The sequence below is a fragment of the Tauraco erythrolophus genome, chromosome 1 (genome assembly GCF_009769465.1).
Source record: "Tauraco erythrolophus isolate bTauEry1 chromosome 1, bTauEry1.pri, whole genome shotgun sequence".
NCBI classification, from domain to species: Eukaryota; Metazoa; Chordata; class Aves; order Musophagiformes; family Musophagidae; genus Tauraco; species Tauraco erythrolophus.
Genome location: NC_141465.1, coordinates 13,521,241 through 13,539,347, shown reverse-complemented (window position 1 = coordinate 13,539,347; position 18,107 = coordinate 13,521,241). Strand labels below are relative to the sequence as shown.

The 18,107-nt window shown below is 42.5% G+C and overlaps 2 protein-coding genes across 3 annotated transcripts in view; one reads left to right on the top strand and one right to left on the bottom strand.

The window, feature by feature from the left end:
* ZNF654 (zinc finger protein 654) overlaps positions 1–9,016 on the bottom strand; it is a 36,387-nt gene extending 27,371 nt beyond the window's left edge. Inside the window, exon 1 of one of the 2 annotated variants that reach the window (XM_086617364.1) lies at positions 8,994–9,016. In XM_086617364.1, coding sequence (XP_086473490.1) covers positions 8,994–8,996 — 3 coding nt within the window. In that variant the 5' untranslated portion in view covers positions 8,997–9,016. Of the gene's footprint in view, positions 1–8,598; positions 8,731–8,993 lie in introns of those variants that run through there. The other variant, XM_086617357.1, reaches the window with a different exon arrangement.
* Positions 9,017–12,117: 3,101 nt separating this feature from the next.
* CGGBP1 (CGG triplet repeat binding protein 1) lies at positions 12,118–15,532 on the top strand. Its single transcript, XM_086628481.1, has one exon. It carries the CDS (start codon positions 12,141–12,143, stop codon positions 12,642–12,644), a length of 504 nt encoding a protein of 167 aa, XP_086484607.1. The 5' UTR covers positions 12,118–12,140; the 3' UTR covers positions 12,645–15,532.
* The last annotated feature ends 2,575 nt before the right edge of the window (positions 15,533–18,107 follow it).

Below are 18,107 nucleotides of genomic sequence, written 5' to 3'. Positions count from 1 at the left end.
CATCTACCATAATAACACCATGTTGCATCAATACTCATCACAGTGGCCAAGAAAGCAAATTAAATATTAGGAGAGTAATAAAATAAAACAAATCAGAATATTAACTGCTCAAAACCATAGCACATCCCCACATCTATAAAACTGTATGCTGGTTGCTACCTACCCATTCCTATCTCAAAAGAGAATACAGAGGGCCTAAAAAAAGCTTCAAAGGAAGGCAAGAACTGCTAAGCAGCAAAATAAATTTCACATCAGGATCAATGCAGCTAACTAGGACACTTTAGGTGGTAAAGAAATGACAAGCGCAGGGGGGGACACCACACAAGGTTGGCAAGCAGGATCAAAATAAGTTACAGGAGGTAGCTCTTCACAGTGTGCAATTAACTAAAGGGATGCTGTAGGGCTATATGAGTTGAAAAGAGGCTGCATGAGCTGAAAAAGACATCAGCCTAAAGTTTTTAAGTAATGCCATGGGGTATCTTTTTCTATAATAGAAACTAAAACTTTTTTTTTTAATACTCAAACGTGCCATGCTTTGAAACAGAACTGTAAACCAGAACATAGGTAAAGGTTTATACCAAAAAGAACCCCCCAAAACAAACAAACAAAAAAACCACCAAAACCCAACTTTACACTTCTGACATTTTGTAAGGGAAACAAGTTGAAGAGACATGCATATGTTCACCCTTATGTTGTGAACCCTTAAGTTGTGTCATCAGAGCACTTCACAAAATCAGATAGATTATGCTTCTTGAGTCCTAAATGCTTTAAATAAAGTTTACGTTTATCAGCACATTTTTAACAAGTACACTGATTTCAGTATAATGAATTCAAACAAGAAGCACACAACATTGTCAAAACAAAGTGGCCCGTTCCTTGTCCAATACACAGTGCAGAAAATCAGAAGGGAGGTGACATTTTTCTGTGACTTTTTGCAATGATTCAAGAATTCTGTTAGAGTGTAATTTTTGTATACTCAAAGACTCCCCATGCATCATTCCCCAGTCCGTCTTAACGTTTTAGCTTACTACCATGGAGAGACTGTGGGGCCTTTTGTCTTCCCTTTCTCATTTAGTGCAGATCAGATACTGAGAGGGAGGCAGAAGCATCTTTCTGACACAACCCCCAATTCGACTCCACCTTTCTCCCACATCAATACACTACTTTCCCTTCTTTAATGTGTTTGAGTAACTCAGAGAAAAACCCATGATTCAGATGCGTCTAATTAAGTGCAAAATCAAGACCAGACTGATCAGTCACCTATAACAAGTTTCTAAGTACACAGCTAAAGCAGCTCATCTCAAAAATAACAAGACAGTAATAAAAGATCTGAACCAATGTAAAAAATATTTTTTCCTGGAATATAATGTTTTAACTGATTAAATATTCATATATATTTAAAGTGATTAAATACATACATTTGACTATATTCCAAACACTTCAGAGAAGTAACACTGCAAATAACTAGATTTGCAGATACACAAGACAAGAAAAATGTTTCATGCACTGCTAGGCCTGAAGTTGCTACAGCTTTTCCTGTCCCTCCCCACAACAAAAAAAGAAACTAATAAGAAAGAAATCCCACGGATTTTAAAGTTTTGTCATGACTAGGTTTTTAAATGAACTCACTCACATAACTTTTTGCGAGATTAACAGCAAAGGAAGTTACCACAACATTAAAACCACAACAGTTCTGTGAGTAGTTCTGTTTATACTTTTCAGAAGAAAGCAAGCTAGTTGGCAAATATAGTGGTTGTTTTTTGTTATAATAAGCAAATATAGTGGTTGTCACAGAACAGAGCAAACCAAAAAGGATTTAAAATGCCAGGCAAAAAAGGCATGTTAAAAAAATAAATTAGCTTCCTGAAAATTAAAAACCATAAAGCAACACCTTCCATGGTTGCCTGTTCAGAAGTACCAGAGCAGCTTGCACACCAAAGTTCAGTTCTAGAAGAGAACTTAGGTAACGCTAAATCTACTCTACCTGGAAACACCAGAAGAAAATCACCCCTTTTGTACTGTCTTTTTAACCTGTTTAGTGGATAACGATCGTTTTGTTTCTGAATACAGACAAGCTAACTGTGATCTTACAAAAAAGGATTCTATTATCAAAACCAAGAGCAGAAAAGCTGTTAAGATTTTAAGACAACAGAAAACATTACTCAACAGATACATGTTTAAAATGATTTTATATGGTGTAACTAAAAAAAAAAAGAACAGAGCAAATGGCTTTAGTGCAATTCACATGTGAACATTGCATCAGGAGTAACCAACATAATCATACTTCTGGCAAAGGAAAAAACATCACCCAGCAACAGCATGACACATCCTATGAGGCAAGTTTCTGCCAAAGCTCTACCCTTAAAACTAAACGCTTCCCCTCGCCCTTAATCATGGAAATCTCATCCATTTGCTCAGCCTGCTTGAGGTAAGAACAGCATCTAAGACTGGGTTCCACACACCCGTTACATTTAGCTACCCAAAGAGATAATTTCCATACATGTTTAGAGTCTGTCACTTCCACAACAACGAAACCTACATATTAATACTAGAAAAGCAGTTTTGGCTACTTGTAGCACTGTAGTAAGTGTGTCGGTGTCAGATTTTTTGACTGAAAGATAAATATTTATACTGGAAAGAAGTAACATTCCTCCTCACCTTTTTATTAGCCCCTCCTGGAGTGAAAGTCAACTAATTTAAAGAATTGTTTTGGATATATATATGAAAGAAAGAACTGACAATCTTGTGAACATACACGCGAATGCTTGTGTCCAGATCATCAGTGCTATTAGTAAAACAACTTAAGAAGCATTTCAGGTAAAAAGTACAATTACTTCTTTCCCTCATCTGAATAATTGCTACCCAAAGGGCTTAACTTTTTGATCTTTGCATCACCTACTGCAATAAGGGTGCCTTTTCGAACCTGAAAAGCCCGCGCAGCAAGGCAATCAGACAGACAATGCAACAGAAGCATCATTCAATGGAGATCCTTCTTTTTAGGCATAAAACCCTGCAACTCCTTTTTAAGTTACAATCTTGATATATTTTTCCTAGCAAAACTCAAAAGCTTATTTTCACAGAAAAGCTAAACTTTGAGGCAAGGCGTTAAAAACTGGAGAAGTAGCAATACCAAGAAGTCTGAGAGTGTGAAACAGAAAAGTTCCAAAGAAGCGGGAGGCGAAAAACGTTACAAAAGGTAAAGCTAAAGGGAGAGCAGGCACAAAAGCTGAGAAGCCACTAGGAAGAGAGAAGTGAATATGTGAATAAGAAAAGACTTTATAATGTTAATGGTAAACCGGAGCACTGAAGAGGGATTCCTTCAGCCTACCCATCTGCAAATTTAAAGAGGTTGCAAAGCACCCACTACCATGAATTCTCCCAAGCAGCTGACTGAAAACAGACAAGTGTGTGCTACACATACCACAACCTAGTCTTGCATGATAGTGGCTTATCAGGTTTCTCATCAAGAGTCAAAGGAAAGTGACGCCACCAAAGCCAGGACGCCCTTCTTTGCAGACAGGTAATCCTCCACAGAACTGAACAGCTCATACTTGGCGTTCAGCTTGGGGGTAAACGAGACCTGGGGCTTGCCACAGCGATTTCGTAAGGATTTCCTTTTAAACCTGAACTTCCCTTCCAATCCAAACCATTCTACGATTCATTTGAATCTCAAGCAGCACAATACTAACCTGCTAACTAGCAAATTGAACATGCTCGTTTTCACCAGCCAAGCATGGCAAAAAGACCCAGTAAATAGAGAACACAAGAACGAGTTAATTTTTAAATTTAAACTGCTTCAAGTAGTTATGGTATATTTTGATACAGATAGATTTAGTTACTGCCAGGTATGATTTGCCCTTTAAAAGGTTTCACGTAACTAGCAATGTCACACATCTAAAAACCTGAAAAATGTCCGTCAAATAAGTCAAATGTGACTTTCAATAGTGCTCTCAAAATCTGAGTACAAGTACCAAGCATATTTATTCATGAAGCTATAAAACCCCACAACCCTAGAACACCACAAATCATTACAAGACAAAATAGGGGTTTAAAAATTATGAATTATCCCTTCTCGAAGAAATAAGCTTCAAACAAAGCGAAGAGATGACTTTCCACCACTGGTACTCATGCAAGTAAGATTTCTGTAGCTAAACTTTTAAAAGGTGTATGGAGATCAAATATGGAATCCAAATGTCAAAAAAAAACCCACCAAAAACAAAAAAACACCCACTAAAATAAGAGTTTGGCATTGCCTAAAGAGTTTTTTAGTTTTCGGTATAAAATGTAAAAGCAACTTAACAACTATTGACTTGAAGTTCAAAGTAAGAGTCAAAAGCAAGTGCTTTTAAATTTATGCACATCACAAAAGGTGTGAAAACGTATTAACCCCAAAATCAGAACAAACATTCAAAGGCATGTATATTTTTCTACCTTCATCCCCACAAAGCAAGACAGACAACAGTCGAGTCATATACCTCTGTATTTTTTTGTCTACTAAAATAAATCCAGGAAGCACTATCTTCTTGAGTGTGTTACTAAATTTTACTTCTTAGCTTTTGAGTTTATAAACCCAAGAAACGTTTTTCTAGCAGCGACTCAGGATACCATCAATTAATGTAAGCAAACCAGGTTATCCTTATTTCAGGAAGTCAGATGGCACTGGAAGGCCATAAGCTGATGCCACAGTAAGAGTGGATCAAGTGGTGTTCAGCCCTCACAGTAGCATCTTGTTTCTTTAGCTCGGATGCACCTTGTGTTTACTTCAGTCACAATGAAAAAAAAATCTAGTACAGTTACACAGCCACGTGGACAACTAAGAAATGCTGGGAGTAACTTGTAATATTTTGATGGTACTTAGTGTTACGAGAAAGGATTCTGAAGAGAAAACGCCATTTCAAGCTAGTTCATAAAACTATATCCACTTCAAGTGCAACAAAGTAAGCTATACCGATTTTCCAGCTCGCTGTTAAGGTCTGTTTTCAAATCACGTAAATTTGGAAACTCATTCTTCTAATTTTAAAACTACTCCCTCCATCCTCATCCCAAAAAGCAACCACTTACACTATTTTCTCGGTCCTTCATCATTTGTATTTCACTCACACAGGAACTTCTCAATGGCTCTGGTCCCTGAGAAATCTCATGAAATAACTTTAAACTCTGCATATAACATAAGTTGAAATTCACTAAGCTCTTCCAAATATTTAGACTGAAGGGGTTTCTGCTAGCTACCACCTTTCAAATTTATTTAAACCCACAAATCTATTTACGCCTTTCAGAAGCCTTGTTTTTTTGCTTGTCAAAGTTGGGAATGGTAGACTTGTTTTTCCCAACATCTAAGTGGTTTCACCACACGGCAGGAAGAAATGCCAGATCAGCAATTTTTAGAAAGTAACACAGAAACAGCTGGTGAGAAGCACAAGCTGGGCACTTATCTCATCTTCCAACAGGCTCTTTTCATTCCCAACCACAGAAATCTTGATTTGTTTTCCCCACGTCATCAATCTCAAATTACAAACTAAGAAAACATTTTATCCACTTTGCCTTGGAAGATTCAGGCTGCAAGGACTCTGTATGACCACAGACACCTACAATACACATACCAGAAACTACACATGGGTTTAGAGACTCCACGTTCTGACTTCATCTCATATCATTCAATTGCAATTACACACATACCTAAGGAAAACGCTCTGATAATCCAGTCATCTTTTGCCATTGTTACTTAATCTACTATTCAAAAGTCAAATTCAGCTGCAACACTCCAGGTCTCAAGAGTACTGAACCTGGCTACTTCCAGCCATGTTTTTACCTTTCTAACATATTTCAAGGATGGAAGACGTGTACACCAATGCTTTTCAGGTTTAAGCCACTCTCTTACTCTTTAAGAGCAGCCAAGAGGTCTTTGCTTCTGTGTACAGAAAACGGCTCTACAGACCAAAAAGGCTTTACACCTTGCTCCATTTTTCCTGTAGTTCTGAGAGACGTGGATACTTCACACAGCAGCATAACTATAAGCAATCTAAACAATACACTTTTCAGCTGACACCAAGCTTCATTGCTATGATCTAAGCACAGTCATGTATTTTAATAGGTTGATATCCCAAAAATAAAAATGTTTCTTTTGGGTAGTTCAAACTCATGGTATTATTGCTAAGCAACTATTTCTACAACTGCTCTTCCAACTTTCGACACAAAACCAGGAACATAGTAAGCAAACTAGGACGTTTAGAAGTGCCAAACAGCCATTAAGACAAGAAAAATTGTTTTATCAGCACAGAGTGGAACAAGGTGGAGAGGCTTAATTTGTAAAACAGCCAAACATGACCTTCAAAAGATCTGGATGAAAAGTACAAAGCAACAGGCTCTGACAAAAACTAGAGCAAAAGGGAAAAACTGCACTGAAAAAAGACATATCGGGAGGGCTAACCCTAATGCAGTAACACAGCATTTGAGAAGTTTTGTTTTACAACAAATGTTATGAGAAAGAGAGAACCTAAACTTCATGATACCTTCTGAAGAAGAAATATAAGTATGCTTCATTACTTATTAAATAGTCTGAGGGCCTATCAGCCCTCTGTACATACAGGTATTTATAAACCAGTATAATTACACCCCTGCCAATCTCATGAGCATAAATGAGCTCATGTGGAGCATGCACAACTTCATTTGTTATCAAACCACAACTGTCACACAGCTACCGGCTTTTCATACCAGTACACTACACCAGTAAAGATCTTGCATTTATATAGTTAAATCAGTAGAAGGATCCATTACTAAAAAACATGCTTAAACAAAACATGGAAGATTATATTTTGAGTGAGCACATGACTGCTGATCACACCAGACCAAATTTAAAAAAAAAAAAAAAAAAAAATCGCTGGAGACAAAGTGTTAATATATTAACTCACTTTCATCAGAATTAGTTAAACTACATATTGTTAAAAAGAAAATTTAAGAGAAAAGAAACAGAGCCCTTTATATACTCAGAACATTGGCTGTCCATGGGGAGAGTTCATAAACTCAAAGCAAAACAAAGTAGGGGAGAGGGCTTGGCAATCTTTCCACACAAAAGAAACTGCAGAAGAAGTCAAGGTCAAATGACTTGGACACTTTACCATTAATAACTGTGATACAACTATTTTATATGAAAATTCCTTCCCTGGTCTTGTCCTCTTCTTTTCCCCACTAATTCCTAGCTTTGTCTGGGAAAGGAGATTAGCATTAGTAAATGAAGCTCTCATCCTCCTTGCCCTTCCTCCTTAACACAATAAATTCAACACACAGTAAGCGCAGTTAAATGAAATTTACGATAAAACTCTTCAGCGTTCAACAGAAGCAAATGTCTTTCCAACCTGCCAACTTCATCAAATATGGTTGTGATTTCTTACAACTGTAGTTTACACTGTATTTTCAAAAACATCCACTTCTCCTTTTACTGGCTTCACAAATTGTTTTCACACATACTAAGTTTAGGGAAATCACTAAACAGAAGAAAATACAAAAGGATCGATCAAACCAAAAAGCAATCGGTGGACTTACTGAGCAGGATGCTACCCGTGATGATTTTAAACACATCTTACAGTGAATAATAGTTCAAATAGATGTTTTATTGAACGTTAAAACAGGAAGACCAAAATAAAAACACAGAAACGCATTTATTTAAATGGAAGAAAACAACGACAGCAGCGAGGTATGCAGCCAAGAAGCTGATGAAGTGAAGTAACCCCACACAGAAAACCTCTAGACTGTGTTTCTGAAAGCAGCAGGTACTGCGGCTGAAATATGCCCGGTATAACCAATGTTTCGTCAACACCTGCTGACGAAAGCGACTCGGAAAAGCAACCTGTTGTCGCACGTCACTTTGTAAGGCACGCATAAAGAGGTCGTAAAGAGCACAACAACTCCGGGCGCTCGAGAAGAAACCCTGCTTTTCAAAAAACAGAATAAAAAACCCGAACAAAACCACAAAAAGAACCCTGGTCTAACTGAGCCACCCTTACGGGAACCGTCTCCGAGGTCCTTCTTCCCTTCCTCCCTCCACCGCCCGCCCAACTCCCCAGCCCAGGTAAAGCCACCCGGAATTGTTTTGCCCGCAGCACCACCGCGACCGCACGTGTCCCGCTTCGCCGGGCCCAGCACCGGCAGCGACTCCCGCCCCCAGCGCCCCCGGCTCCTTCTCGCCGCTGCTGCCCCCGCGCCGGGAGGCGCCGTCCTTCCCCTTCCCCTCCCCCACGCGAACCTCCCGGCCGGCCCCAGCCCGGGCCAGGAGCACTCTGCGCCGGCACCCTGGCCGCCTCCCGCGGAAGGACGGGCATCGCCTCCGCTCGCCCTCTCCGCCTCGAGACCCGGGAGCGGCGCGGGCCGGGCCCTCCTCCCCGCTCACCCGCCAGCCCTACCCCGGCACTGACCCCAGGCCACCGGAGCGCGGCCCAGCGCCCGCCCCACGGAAGGCCGGAGGAGCAGCGGCCTCGGGCCCGCGGCGTCCCCCTTCTCCGCCGCCCCGAGGGGCCGGGGGGAGCCCCGGCGCCACGCCGCGCCCCACCTCCGCCCGCGGGGGGAGGGGCGAGGAGCGGGCCGGGGGGGCGGAGCGGCACCCACCTGGCAGAAGCGGCGGCAGTAGTACTGGCTGTGGAGGAGGGCCGGCAGGCCGGCGGGGAGGCCCGGCGTCACCAGCGCCTCCAGCTCCTCGCTGAGCCGCTCCGACTCCTGATCGCTCTCGTCTTCCGCCATGCTGCTCCGGCCGCCCTGCGCGTACCGAGCACCCCCCTGCCCCCGCCCCGTCCCGCCGGAAGGGGCACCGCCTCCCCGCGCCTCACGTCCGGCCACGCCCACCCGCTGCGCTCCTATTGGGCCAGCCGCCGTGCCAATCAGCGGCCAACGACGAGGGAACTCGCAGATGACCTCTGACCTCCGGCTCCTCCCTTCCACCCAGCCTCGCCGAAGGGTCCTGCGATTGGAGCAAAAGTCCCTCCGTTACTTTGTCTCCCCCTCACCATTGGCTGCTCATCCTGTCTGTTACACCTCCCTCCGCCGTCTCCGGCCGACGACTGGCCAAAGCCCCCGTCTGCCAGACGCCACCGTCGCCCTCGCGCACTCTGACTGGCCTGATCACACCTCCATCACGGCGCTTACACCCGCCCCCCACTTCTAATTCGGCAAAAGCGCCATCCATCTCCGAGCGCCCAGGCCTCAGAGAACCAATCAGTGAGGGATCTCCCCGCCTCGGCCGCTCTGTGGCGGCGAGCAAGCGGCGGGCGGCAGGCGGGCGCGGCGGTTGCTAGGCGGGTTGCTAGGTCCCGCCTACCGCGGCCGCCAGGGTGGGTCGGTCCGTCTGGCTGCGGCGCGGCGCTGGCTGCGCGGCGGCCCTCAGCGGAGGGGCGCATCCGGCCCGTGGCGCGGAGGAGCGGCGGCGGCGGCAGCCCTGCGGCGGCGCGGCGCCCGCCGGCGGGACGCGGGGAGGCCGCGCGGCCAGAGTGGGTAACGGCGCCCGGCAGGGGGCGGGCGGGGCGCGGCGCGGCGGGCGGTGCTGCCGCCTCGGCGGGGGCCGCGCTGCGCCGCCCGTGGGGTCCCGGGGCCGGTCGGCGAGGGAGGGGGAGGGGAGGGGAGGGGAGGGGAGGGGGCGGCGGGGCCGCCAGCGCCCGCGGAAGCGGCGGCGCCTCCCGGCTCTGCCATGGAAACACCCACCGTGCCGGGCGGGGGAAGGAGCGGGGCGGGGCGGCGGGGCAGGGGCCGCACCTGTCTGCCGCCGCCGCCGCGGAGGACGAGGGGGAAGGTGGGCGAGGCCGGGCTTGGGGTGCGTTCGCCACCGGCGCCGGGGGCCACGTCGGGCCGTTCCCTTGGCCTCCTCCGTGGCAGGAGGGCGGGAGGGGGGTGGGGAAGAGAGAGAGGCGGCCCGGCGGGGCGCGGACCCCGCCGCTCCTCAGAGGCCCTCACGGTTTAAATGGCGCCGTCGATCCGGCGGCCAAACCTCAGGGAATAAAATGCTTCTAGTTTTGGCTCCCGATCACAGCGTGCTTCCCCCGGCGAGGGGAGCAGCGAAACCTGTCTGGCGGTTGGAAATCCGGGCTTGTTTTTCCGCCTCAGCCGAAACAGCCCTTGGGCTCACCAGGAGGTCCCGTTCGCCCGTAGTGCTTCTGTCTCCGGTGACACTTTTTAGCCAGGGCGTCCTGTGCTCCTCTGCCTTCCCCGGGCTCCCGGCGCTTCGGAAGAGCTTACCTCCTTTGGAATCGTGACAGAGGGTGGATGGGGTGTCTCTCCCGCGTGCCTGAATTGCACGCACACCTTCCCCCGCAGCTGGGAACCCAAAAGTAGTTCAGGCGTTAGTAGGCATCCAAGAATCCATGTCAAAACTTGAGACAAAAAAACCCCAAAACAAACACCTGCCAAAAATCCTGTGTCTCACTAGTTACACAGCTCGCAGAATTCCTATGGATTTTGTTACAGCCTAAGTGCAAACACCTTGTTTGGTAGGAGATTTGTTTTGACATTTCAGAAGCCTGAGCAACCATATGATAGGTTAAGACTTGTTTTCCATTTGATTTCAGGAAACAGTTACTTAGGAAACTCATGGGGATAAATTGCACAAAGCAACAAAAAGAATGAAAAAGATCCATTGAAGCTGAAAAAAGATTGTTTATCTGGATCTGTAGTGTTGTGCAGTATCAGTCAAGACTTACAGTTCTAGAAGGTAGCAAATAGTGTAAAAAATTAATTAGGAAAGTAGCTAATAGCAAGATCTTGGTCTCGTTTTCCCCAGAAGGTTATCCTCTCTTAGTGTAGCAGTGGTTTAATAAAAAATATGATTTTGAAGACTGAATACTCTCTTCCTTTACTCTATTTCCAGAGCAAGTGAAAGGCATTCCGTTCCATCCTTAGAGCTGGACAAGCTCAACTTATAGTTAATATGAAAACTGTAGCCTTTTAATGGCAGATCTTTTAAAATGTTGCAACAGCAAACTCTGCATGTAACAAAATAAGTACAGACAATAATACATCTAGACGCATTCTAATCTCTCCTCTGCCTTGTAAGCATAGGCGATACAAAATTTTTCAAAGTCATTCATACCTATAAGTAAATGCCCAGGCAGGCCATTATATTTCCTCGAAGTATTTGCCAAAATATATTGCCCTACTTTTTTGATAAGGAAGTGGGTAGTTAATGTAATGACCCTTCAATTCTTGCTCAGAAAACCTCAAACCTGAGCAGAGCTGTTTATTGACTTCAACTTTACTTAAAAAAATATTTAAATTATCTTGGCTGAGATAATTTGGTTGAAGTCAATGGCTGAGACTTACACCAGCTACTCTCTTTCTCACCAACAAAAAACCAGAAATAGGTCCTGTTTGATTTTAGTACACTGGACTAGGTTATTACCTGCTTTGGTAACGTAGTGTAATTTAGAGTGATGTTAAAAGTCTCCAACTCTCTTAGTTATCAGTTACCTTCCTCAGCGAAATTGTTATCTTTGAAAATACAGGTCCTTATTTTGACTTGAAATGTGTGCAGTTTTCTCTTCAGGTGAGGCCGTTTCACCGGTCTCTAGTTACAATGACAAAATGATTTGCTTTTGACTCCGAGTTAAGTTTCAGTCTAATAGTTGTGGTTTGAAGTGGGGCAAAAGTGAGGGGTGTTCCCAAATGAGTGCTGACAAAGCTTAGGTTTGTTTTTTTTTTCTTTACTGGCTTTTCTAAGTGGCAGTGGTGGCCTTCTTGCCTGATATTTGAACAACTAAGTGAAATAATACATTTTCAGGAAGTAAACAGAAAAATACTGACTCAACATAAGTGAAATCTGTCATCAAGAAAAGGCAAAAAAAACCCTTTCTATTTGACTTTCAGTGATGAACTGATTGAGTTTTGAAGGTTCTGTTGAGCTTTGTCGTTGTAGGAACTAAAAAGTATTTCACTCTGACCCATGAGGAACTTGGTGTCCTAAGTTCTTTGGACTTCAAGATGAAGAACCTTTCAAAACCAGTTTCACACGTGTCTTACATGTAATAATCTTTTAGATGTCAATAAGCACAATATTGAATATAGACTATTGAATACAGACTGCATCCAGAACTATTTGGTGGAAATTACCAGCACACTCTAATTATTTTTTTTTTTCAGCTTTCAAGTAAAGCTTATCGAAGGCAACAATGGAACGATTTGGAGTGAAGTCCGCTCCGTCACGTAACCGCTCGAAGACTGCTTTGTACGTAACTCCTCAGGATCGTGTAACCGAGTTTGGCAGCGAGCTGCACGAAGACGGAGGAAAACTCTTCTGTACGTCCTGCAACGTGGTTCTGAATCACGTTCGCAAGTCCGCCATCAATGACCACCTCAAGTCTAAAACACACACGAAGCGGAAGGCGGAGTTTGAAGAACAGAACGTCAGGAAGAAGCAAAGGACTCTGACTGCCTCCCTTCAATGCAACAGTACTGCCCAGACAGAGAAAACCAGCGTCATCCAGGACTTTGTGAAAATGTGCCTGGAAGCTAATATTCCCCTGGAGAAGGCTGACCATCCGTCTGTGCGAGCCTTCCTGTCCCGCTACGTCAAGAACGGCAGTTCGATACCCAAGTCAGACCAGCTAAGGAAAGCGTACCTGCCTGATGGGTACGACAATGAGAACCAACTCATCAATACTGAAGACCGCTGAGAAGAAAACTGTTTTCATCATCGTCGTGACGTTTTACATATTGATGGTGTGGTTTATTTTTATATTCATGCATATATACAGTGTTACCTATCGGTTTTACAAGCTATTTTGTATTATTGTAGAAATGACAATCCATTTGTGACCTTAGTGGTATGCCACGGACTGTCGCTAACCCTGCTGTAGACTTCAGAGCTACGTTGATGTAGAACTCATGATGAATGTGGGGAACTTACCTGGCGTACACCTTACCTGTGTTCAGTCCAGCTGTTACTGACGCTAAGAAAAAGGCACTTGGATGGAAGACCTCACTTACCTAAACTGTGCATCTAAATATACGAGGAAGATGATGCCATAGGGATTGTTATTCATGTCATTGGATTGCTTTGTCCAGTGTCCTGTCCGTGAGTGACCAAGAGGAAGTGCTGCACGTTTGAAATGCAAGAAGCTGTAGAATGGTTAGTTAAAATACAACTGTTCTGTTGGGGGAGGATTGTTGCAAATCCGTGTTCAAGTTTGGTTTACGTTCTAAAACGGAAAATGTTTTTCTTCTAGAATACCCTCTTATCCTATTTGGTGCAACTGTGGATGTATCCATTACCTAGCTTAAATAGCCATCTCCTGTATTGACCTCTGAACTCCACTGTTCTCCTAAAGCTAGGAGTTCTGCAGGTTTACCATGCCCACTTTTTTAAAGTCACCGTTTCATTGTCTCGGTTTAGCGTGTCCCCTTCAGTTTCAGTGCCAATCTTTGAAAGTTGAGCAGACAAACCAGTAACTGAGTGTGGATTGCAGTGCAGCTGCTGGCAAGTGAAACTTTTACTGGGCCAAGATCCTCTTTAATGCCTTTTTCTTACTAGCAGGACAAAGTATGCTAAATCTAAATTGGGGGTGGGGAAGGCACTAAATTGTGGAGTTGAGAAAGCTTTTTCACAGTGCACAGGAGAAGAGGCTCCTCCATCTTTCCCTGAAGGTCCTCTATGTCTCTGGCCTTGTCCGCAGCCTTTTAGTCCAAGGAGGTAGAGTGATGTAGTTTCCAGAACAGCGAAGGCTGTTCACTACCTGTGAGTGCAAACAGGAAAGCATGTACACTTTGAAGCTATACTGGAATTACAGACCTGAGTTGTATTTCTTACTCTGTGCCAGTGCCACATCTATTTGATAGGCAGGAAGTAAAATGGGAAATTGAAGAATTTTAATCATGTTGCCCTCTCCAAAATCTACTAAGCTATTTCTAAGCTATTCCAAATTATTATGCCAAATAGTCCACTCAATGTAAGTTCTCTATAAAGTTTTTGAACGGAACGAGGGAGCATTATGCAAATCTCTGGAATACAACCAACTTTTGTCTGCTCTAGATTTCCTTGAGGTGCTCTGGGTTCAGGAAGGTGCCAAGCATCTTCTGGCAGAACAGAAGTCCTCCGCTGGGTGGATACCATGATGTAAGCATGCTTTAACTCCCTCAGGTGGAGCCAGTTGTTCTGTTCAGCTTCCTTGCCCCAGTACAGTTTCACGATATGTCGGTATTTCTTTTATTCCGGATATTTACAGCAATATTAAGTAGTTGCTGAAAAGAAACAAAATAACCTGCTTGTTTTGTTTCTGTAGCTAGCTATTTCTAGAGCGGTCTCTTTTGCTGGATTGAGAGAGACTTACACACTTAGTAACAACTGGTTTTTACGCAATTAGCTTCTACAGAAATGCACTTGTGTTACATTATAACCATGTCTTGTAGGCTTCTGCTACGAGACCTGTTTGGATAAACGGACAAAACTAAAAAGCAGGAGCTTGCCTATCCATGTGTACCAGTATACAGGTACTCAGTACACTGCTGCACCTTTGGTCCCTATTGAGGCTGGTGGGACTCCACGCAGTCATAGCAATCCTGTCAATGATTTTGGTTGCTGGTTTAGAACTTCAGACAGAAATAACAGTAGTAATTTTTTCTTCTCTAATCCTAGATGTCAAAATATGCCTTCCAAAATATTGTTTGCTATTGCACAAGCTTGGGTTTAGCTGAAGATCATGAACTGCCTTGGGCTAGAACTGTTTTATAAATCTTAAGCCAAGTGAAAGGTACACTGCCAATAGCCTTTGCTGTGCTGACAATAATTGAAAGTGTTCTTTTACAGCTGCAGTTTCACTAGGGTGAAACAACATCCTTGCTGTAACTTTTTAATTTTTTTTTTAACCTTAAGAGTGCTATCTTAGAATTGAAGCAAATAGAAAACAGCAGAATATCAAGTGCTTCCATCAAACAAAAGCATCTGGAGAAGATGGTATGATTAAAAGGTATGGATTTGGGCTGGTTAGCTCGGTTCTTGCTAACAGGGGATTTCACAGGCTGCACACCACAACCATTCTATATAGGATTCAATGCTGTGTGTTTTTCCCTTGACTGGCAAACTGACATACATTTTGAAAAGCTTAACAGTAACATTAAATAGGCTCTTGCGAAACTGAAAAAAAAAATCGAGTTACTTTCAGTTATAAGGTTTTACATAAAAATGAAAGCAACATCAGCAGCTTTTGTTAAAAAAAGAAAACCAGTAATTTTCAGTAAGGCAAAGCAATATTAGAACATTTAGTTTCTCAAAAGCTTACTCTGCTTATAAAGCAGTCTGTGTACAGAGCCTCAATTTACAGAATTAATATAATTCTGTATGTATTTCCAGTAATTATTCTAGTACCAATTTATTTCTTTATGCAGAATTACTGCAGAGGGTACAAGCCTGGTGAGGCACCTTATCAGTGTAGCGATAAGCTATGAACTTGTAACAATTTGGAAGCAAAAATTGGTCATCAGGATTTTGAATGGAACTGACTTAAACCCAATGCACAGCAACTTGTAGGACACTGGTATCTTAATAATAGGATATTTTTGTTAAAAAAAAAAAGGTTACAACATTTTTCAAGCTTTTTGAAAATCAAGATACTGATCCATTGCAACAAACATTCGTAATGGAGTAAAATGATGAAAAATAAAGCACTTCCAGATAATCTAGAAAGAATAATGAATAAGTAAGTTTATATTCGTGGACACAGTCCAGGCCATCAACAAGACAGTTACACTTATTTTCTTTAAAAGGAAAAATGGTTCCACTCAGTCTTGGAAAAGAGTACTGCAAACACTCAAGTTCAGAGCTTGATTTTGCCAGTGTGGCTGTAGCTGGATAAAGCATAACCTTGGTTTAATTGCTATTGATCTTAGGCAAGATTTACAGCAGAAGTTTTCTGGTATATCTAAACCTAAGTAATAACTAATTCCTGGAACAGAGGCTGTGGTTAAGTTGTTTAACAGTCTCCATGGGGTTTTCCTTTTTTCTGCAAGAATGCTGCATTATTTTTCCATATATTTCCTATAAAGAGTACTCTCAGAAGTAAAGGGAGGATGGTAGCAATGTCTGCTTTTTATTTTACATATGTATGTAGGGACAAGCTATAAGGGATACTTTTTACCAGGTTGTTTTATTAATATATTTGAAGTTCTAAATGTAATATAAAAAAAAAAAAGAAGAGGAAAAAGAAGAAATATTTTTTTTCTCTGGCCATGTACTTATATTAGTTTAGCCAACTCACAGCTAAAATTACTTCAAAGTGCTTTTCTTGGAACAACACTTTCAGGGAGTAAAATACAAACAGGAACACTCTCTGCTTTGTGACTGCTCACATGTATGCACAATGTTAGTTTAGCTTGCCTGTTCTTAAAAAATCGTGAGCAAGTTCTAATATTTGTAAGCATTTTGAAGCCTGTAATTTGTCTGGTCCCTAGAGGAGGTGAAACATTCGACATAGTGAAAGGGAAAGCTGTTTTTCAATTGAGAGAGAAACTTGGTTCTGCAAAGTATGGGATATTCTCATGATAGGAGGACTATTTTTAGCCAGAGCCCCTTTTAGTAATTCCGTTGAACTGAACAGTGAAACGCACCCTGCTAGGTTTTGCAGCATAATGAGCTGGTTTTCATGGAGGAGGTTTAAAAAAAAAAAAAAGCTAGAAGTTTGGCAAGGATAACCTCTATTTATATTTACGTATAAAGAGAGGCAAGACTCACTGTTGTGTTCACATTGTACTCACTGCTGACTCTGTGTAATCTGAGTGCTTGTTGTCTTTGTACAATTTTAAGGTTGTGTCTAACTTTCAAAATAAATTTTTTTAACAAAGCTTCTCATTGTAATAATGCTACTAGAGTTTAGTCTCTTTTGGGCTGGTGAAGATGCTTCATTTTTTGGTTTGGTGGTAAGGATGTTTTACTGATGGTAAGTGGCCACAGAAATGGTTTTATTTAAACAAGTGAGGAACTTATGATTAGATACTAGAGTGAGGCTGGAAATACCCAAGTCCTGCAGTGCCACAAGACTTCCTGTGAGAACAGTAAGACCAGAGTAAGCGATTTGAGTTTTTATATTAAAATATTTGAAGAGAAATACTTTACTTTTTGTAAAGTTTTCACTTGGTAGTGGAAAAATGGTCCTTTTTTAAAAAAAAAAAATAAAGGAGTTCCTTTTTCATAGAATTTATGCATGATCTCTTATTTTGCCAAGAAAGTGGATAAAGAACATGTGGTGGCTCACATACAATGGCAATGTAAGATAGTAGAAATGGGTGGTGACAGGAAAAATTAAAGAATGTACATGCTGTTGTTCTAGCTAAAGGTAATATCAAGCTATACGTTGTCGAAGCACTTTGTTGACGTGTCTGTACAATGACTGTTTCAGGACTGGTTGTACAGAGCCCCTGTTTCCTGTCAAGTTTGCAGCTTTCTTCGTGGTGACAGGAATTCACTAATTATGCCTTCTGTTGCAAGTGAACATCAAGTGAAATATTTGTTACGCGTTTTTGACATTGCAGAAAACGATTTGTAGGAACAGGATCTTGCAGCTGCCTAATGCTTCAGGTCTTTTCAGGAAAGGCTTTTGCAGTGTGGAAGAATCAGGTCTTTTCAAACTGTCTGCAAAAAGGTCAGTTTGATCTCTGTCACCCTTAGGGATTTTGTGAACATTGAGCAAACAATGTCAGCCCATCAAAATTATCAAGTGTAAGTTTGATTATTTACACATTCATTTTCCTTAATTCTTATCTGGCTTGACATCTAATGGTGGATCAGTGATAAACTTGTGCAACTTCTTGACTCTTGAGTTTATTAATCATTACTTTCTCATTTCCAGTCATTTCCAGCTCACAGCACATTAAGATCAAGTTGCTTTTTGTTGCCTTTATACCAAATGGAAAAGCAGAATAGAAATAAACCTACCCTTTTTTAAAGTTTTCTTGTGTGGGCAATTCTTTGAAAGAGCATTTGTATACTTGCAAAATCAACATATCAGTAAGGATTTGCGTGGAAGCTGATGCAGAATCAGGTGAAGTACATATTTGATGTTCAGTAGTTAGGCCATGCTGAATTCTTGCAATGCCATTTTACTTTCTCAATTGAATCATGCTGTTTAACCCATGTCCAGGATGCAGCA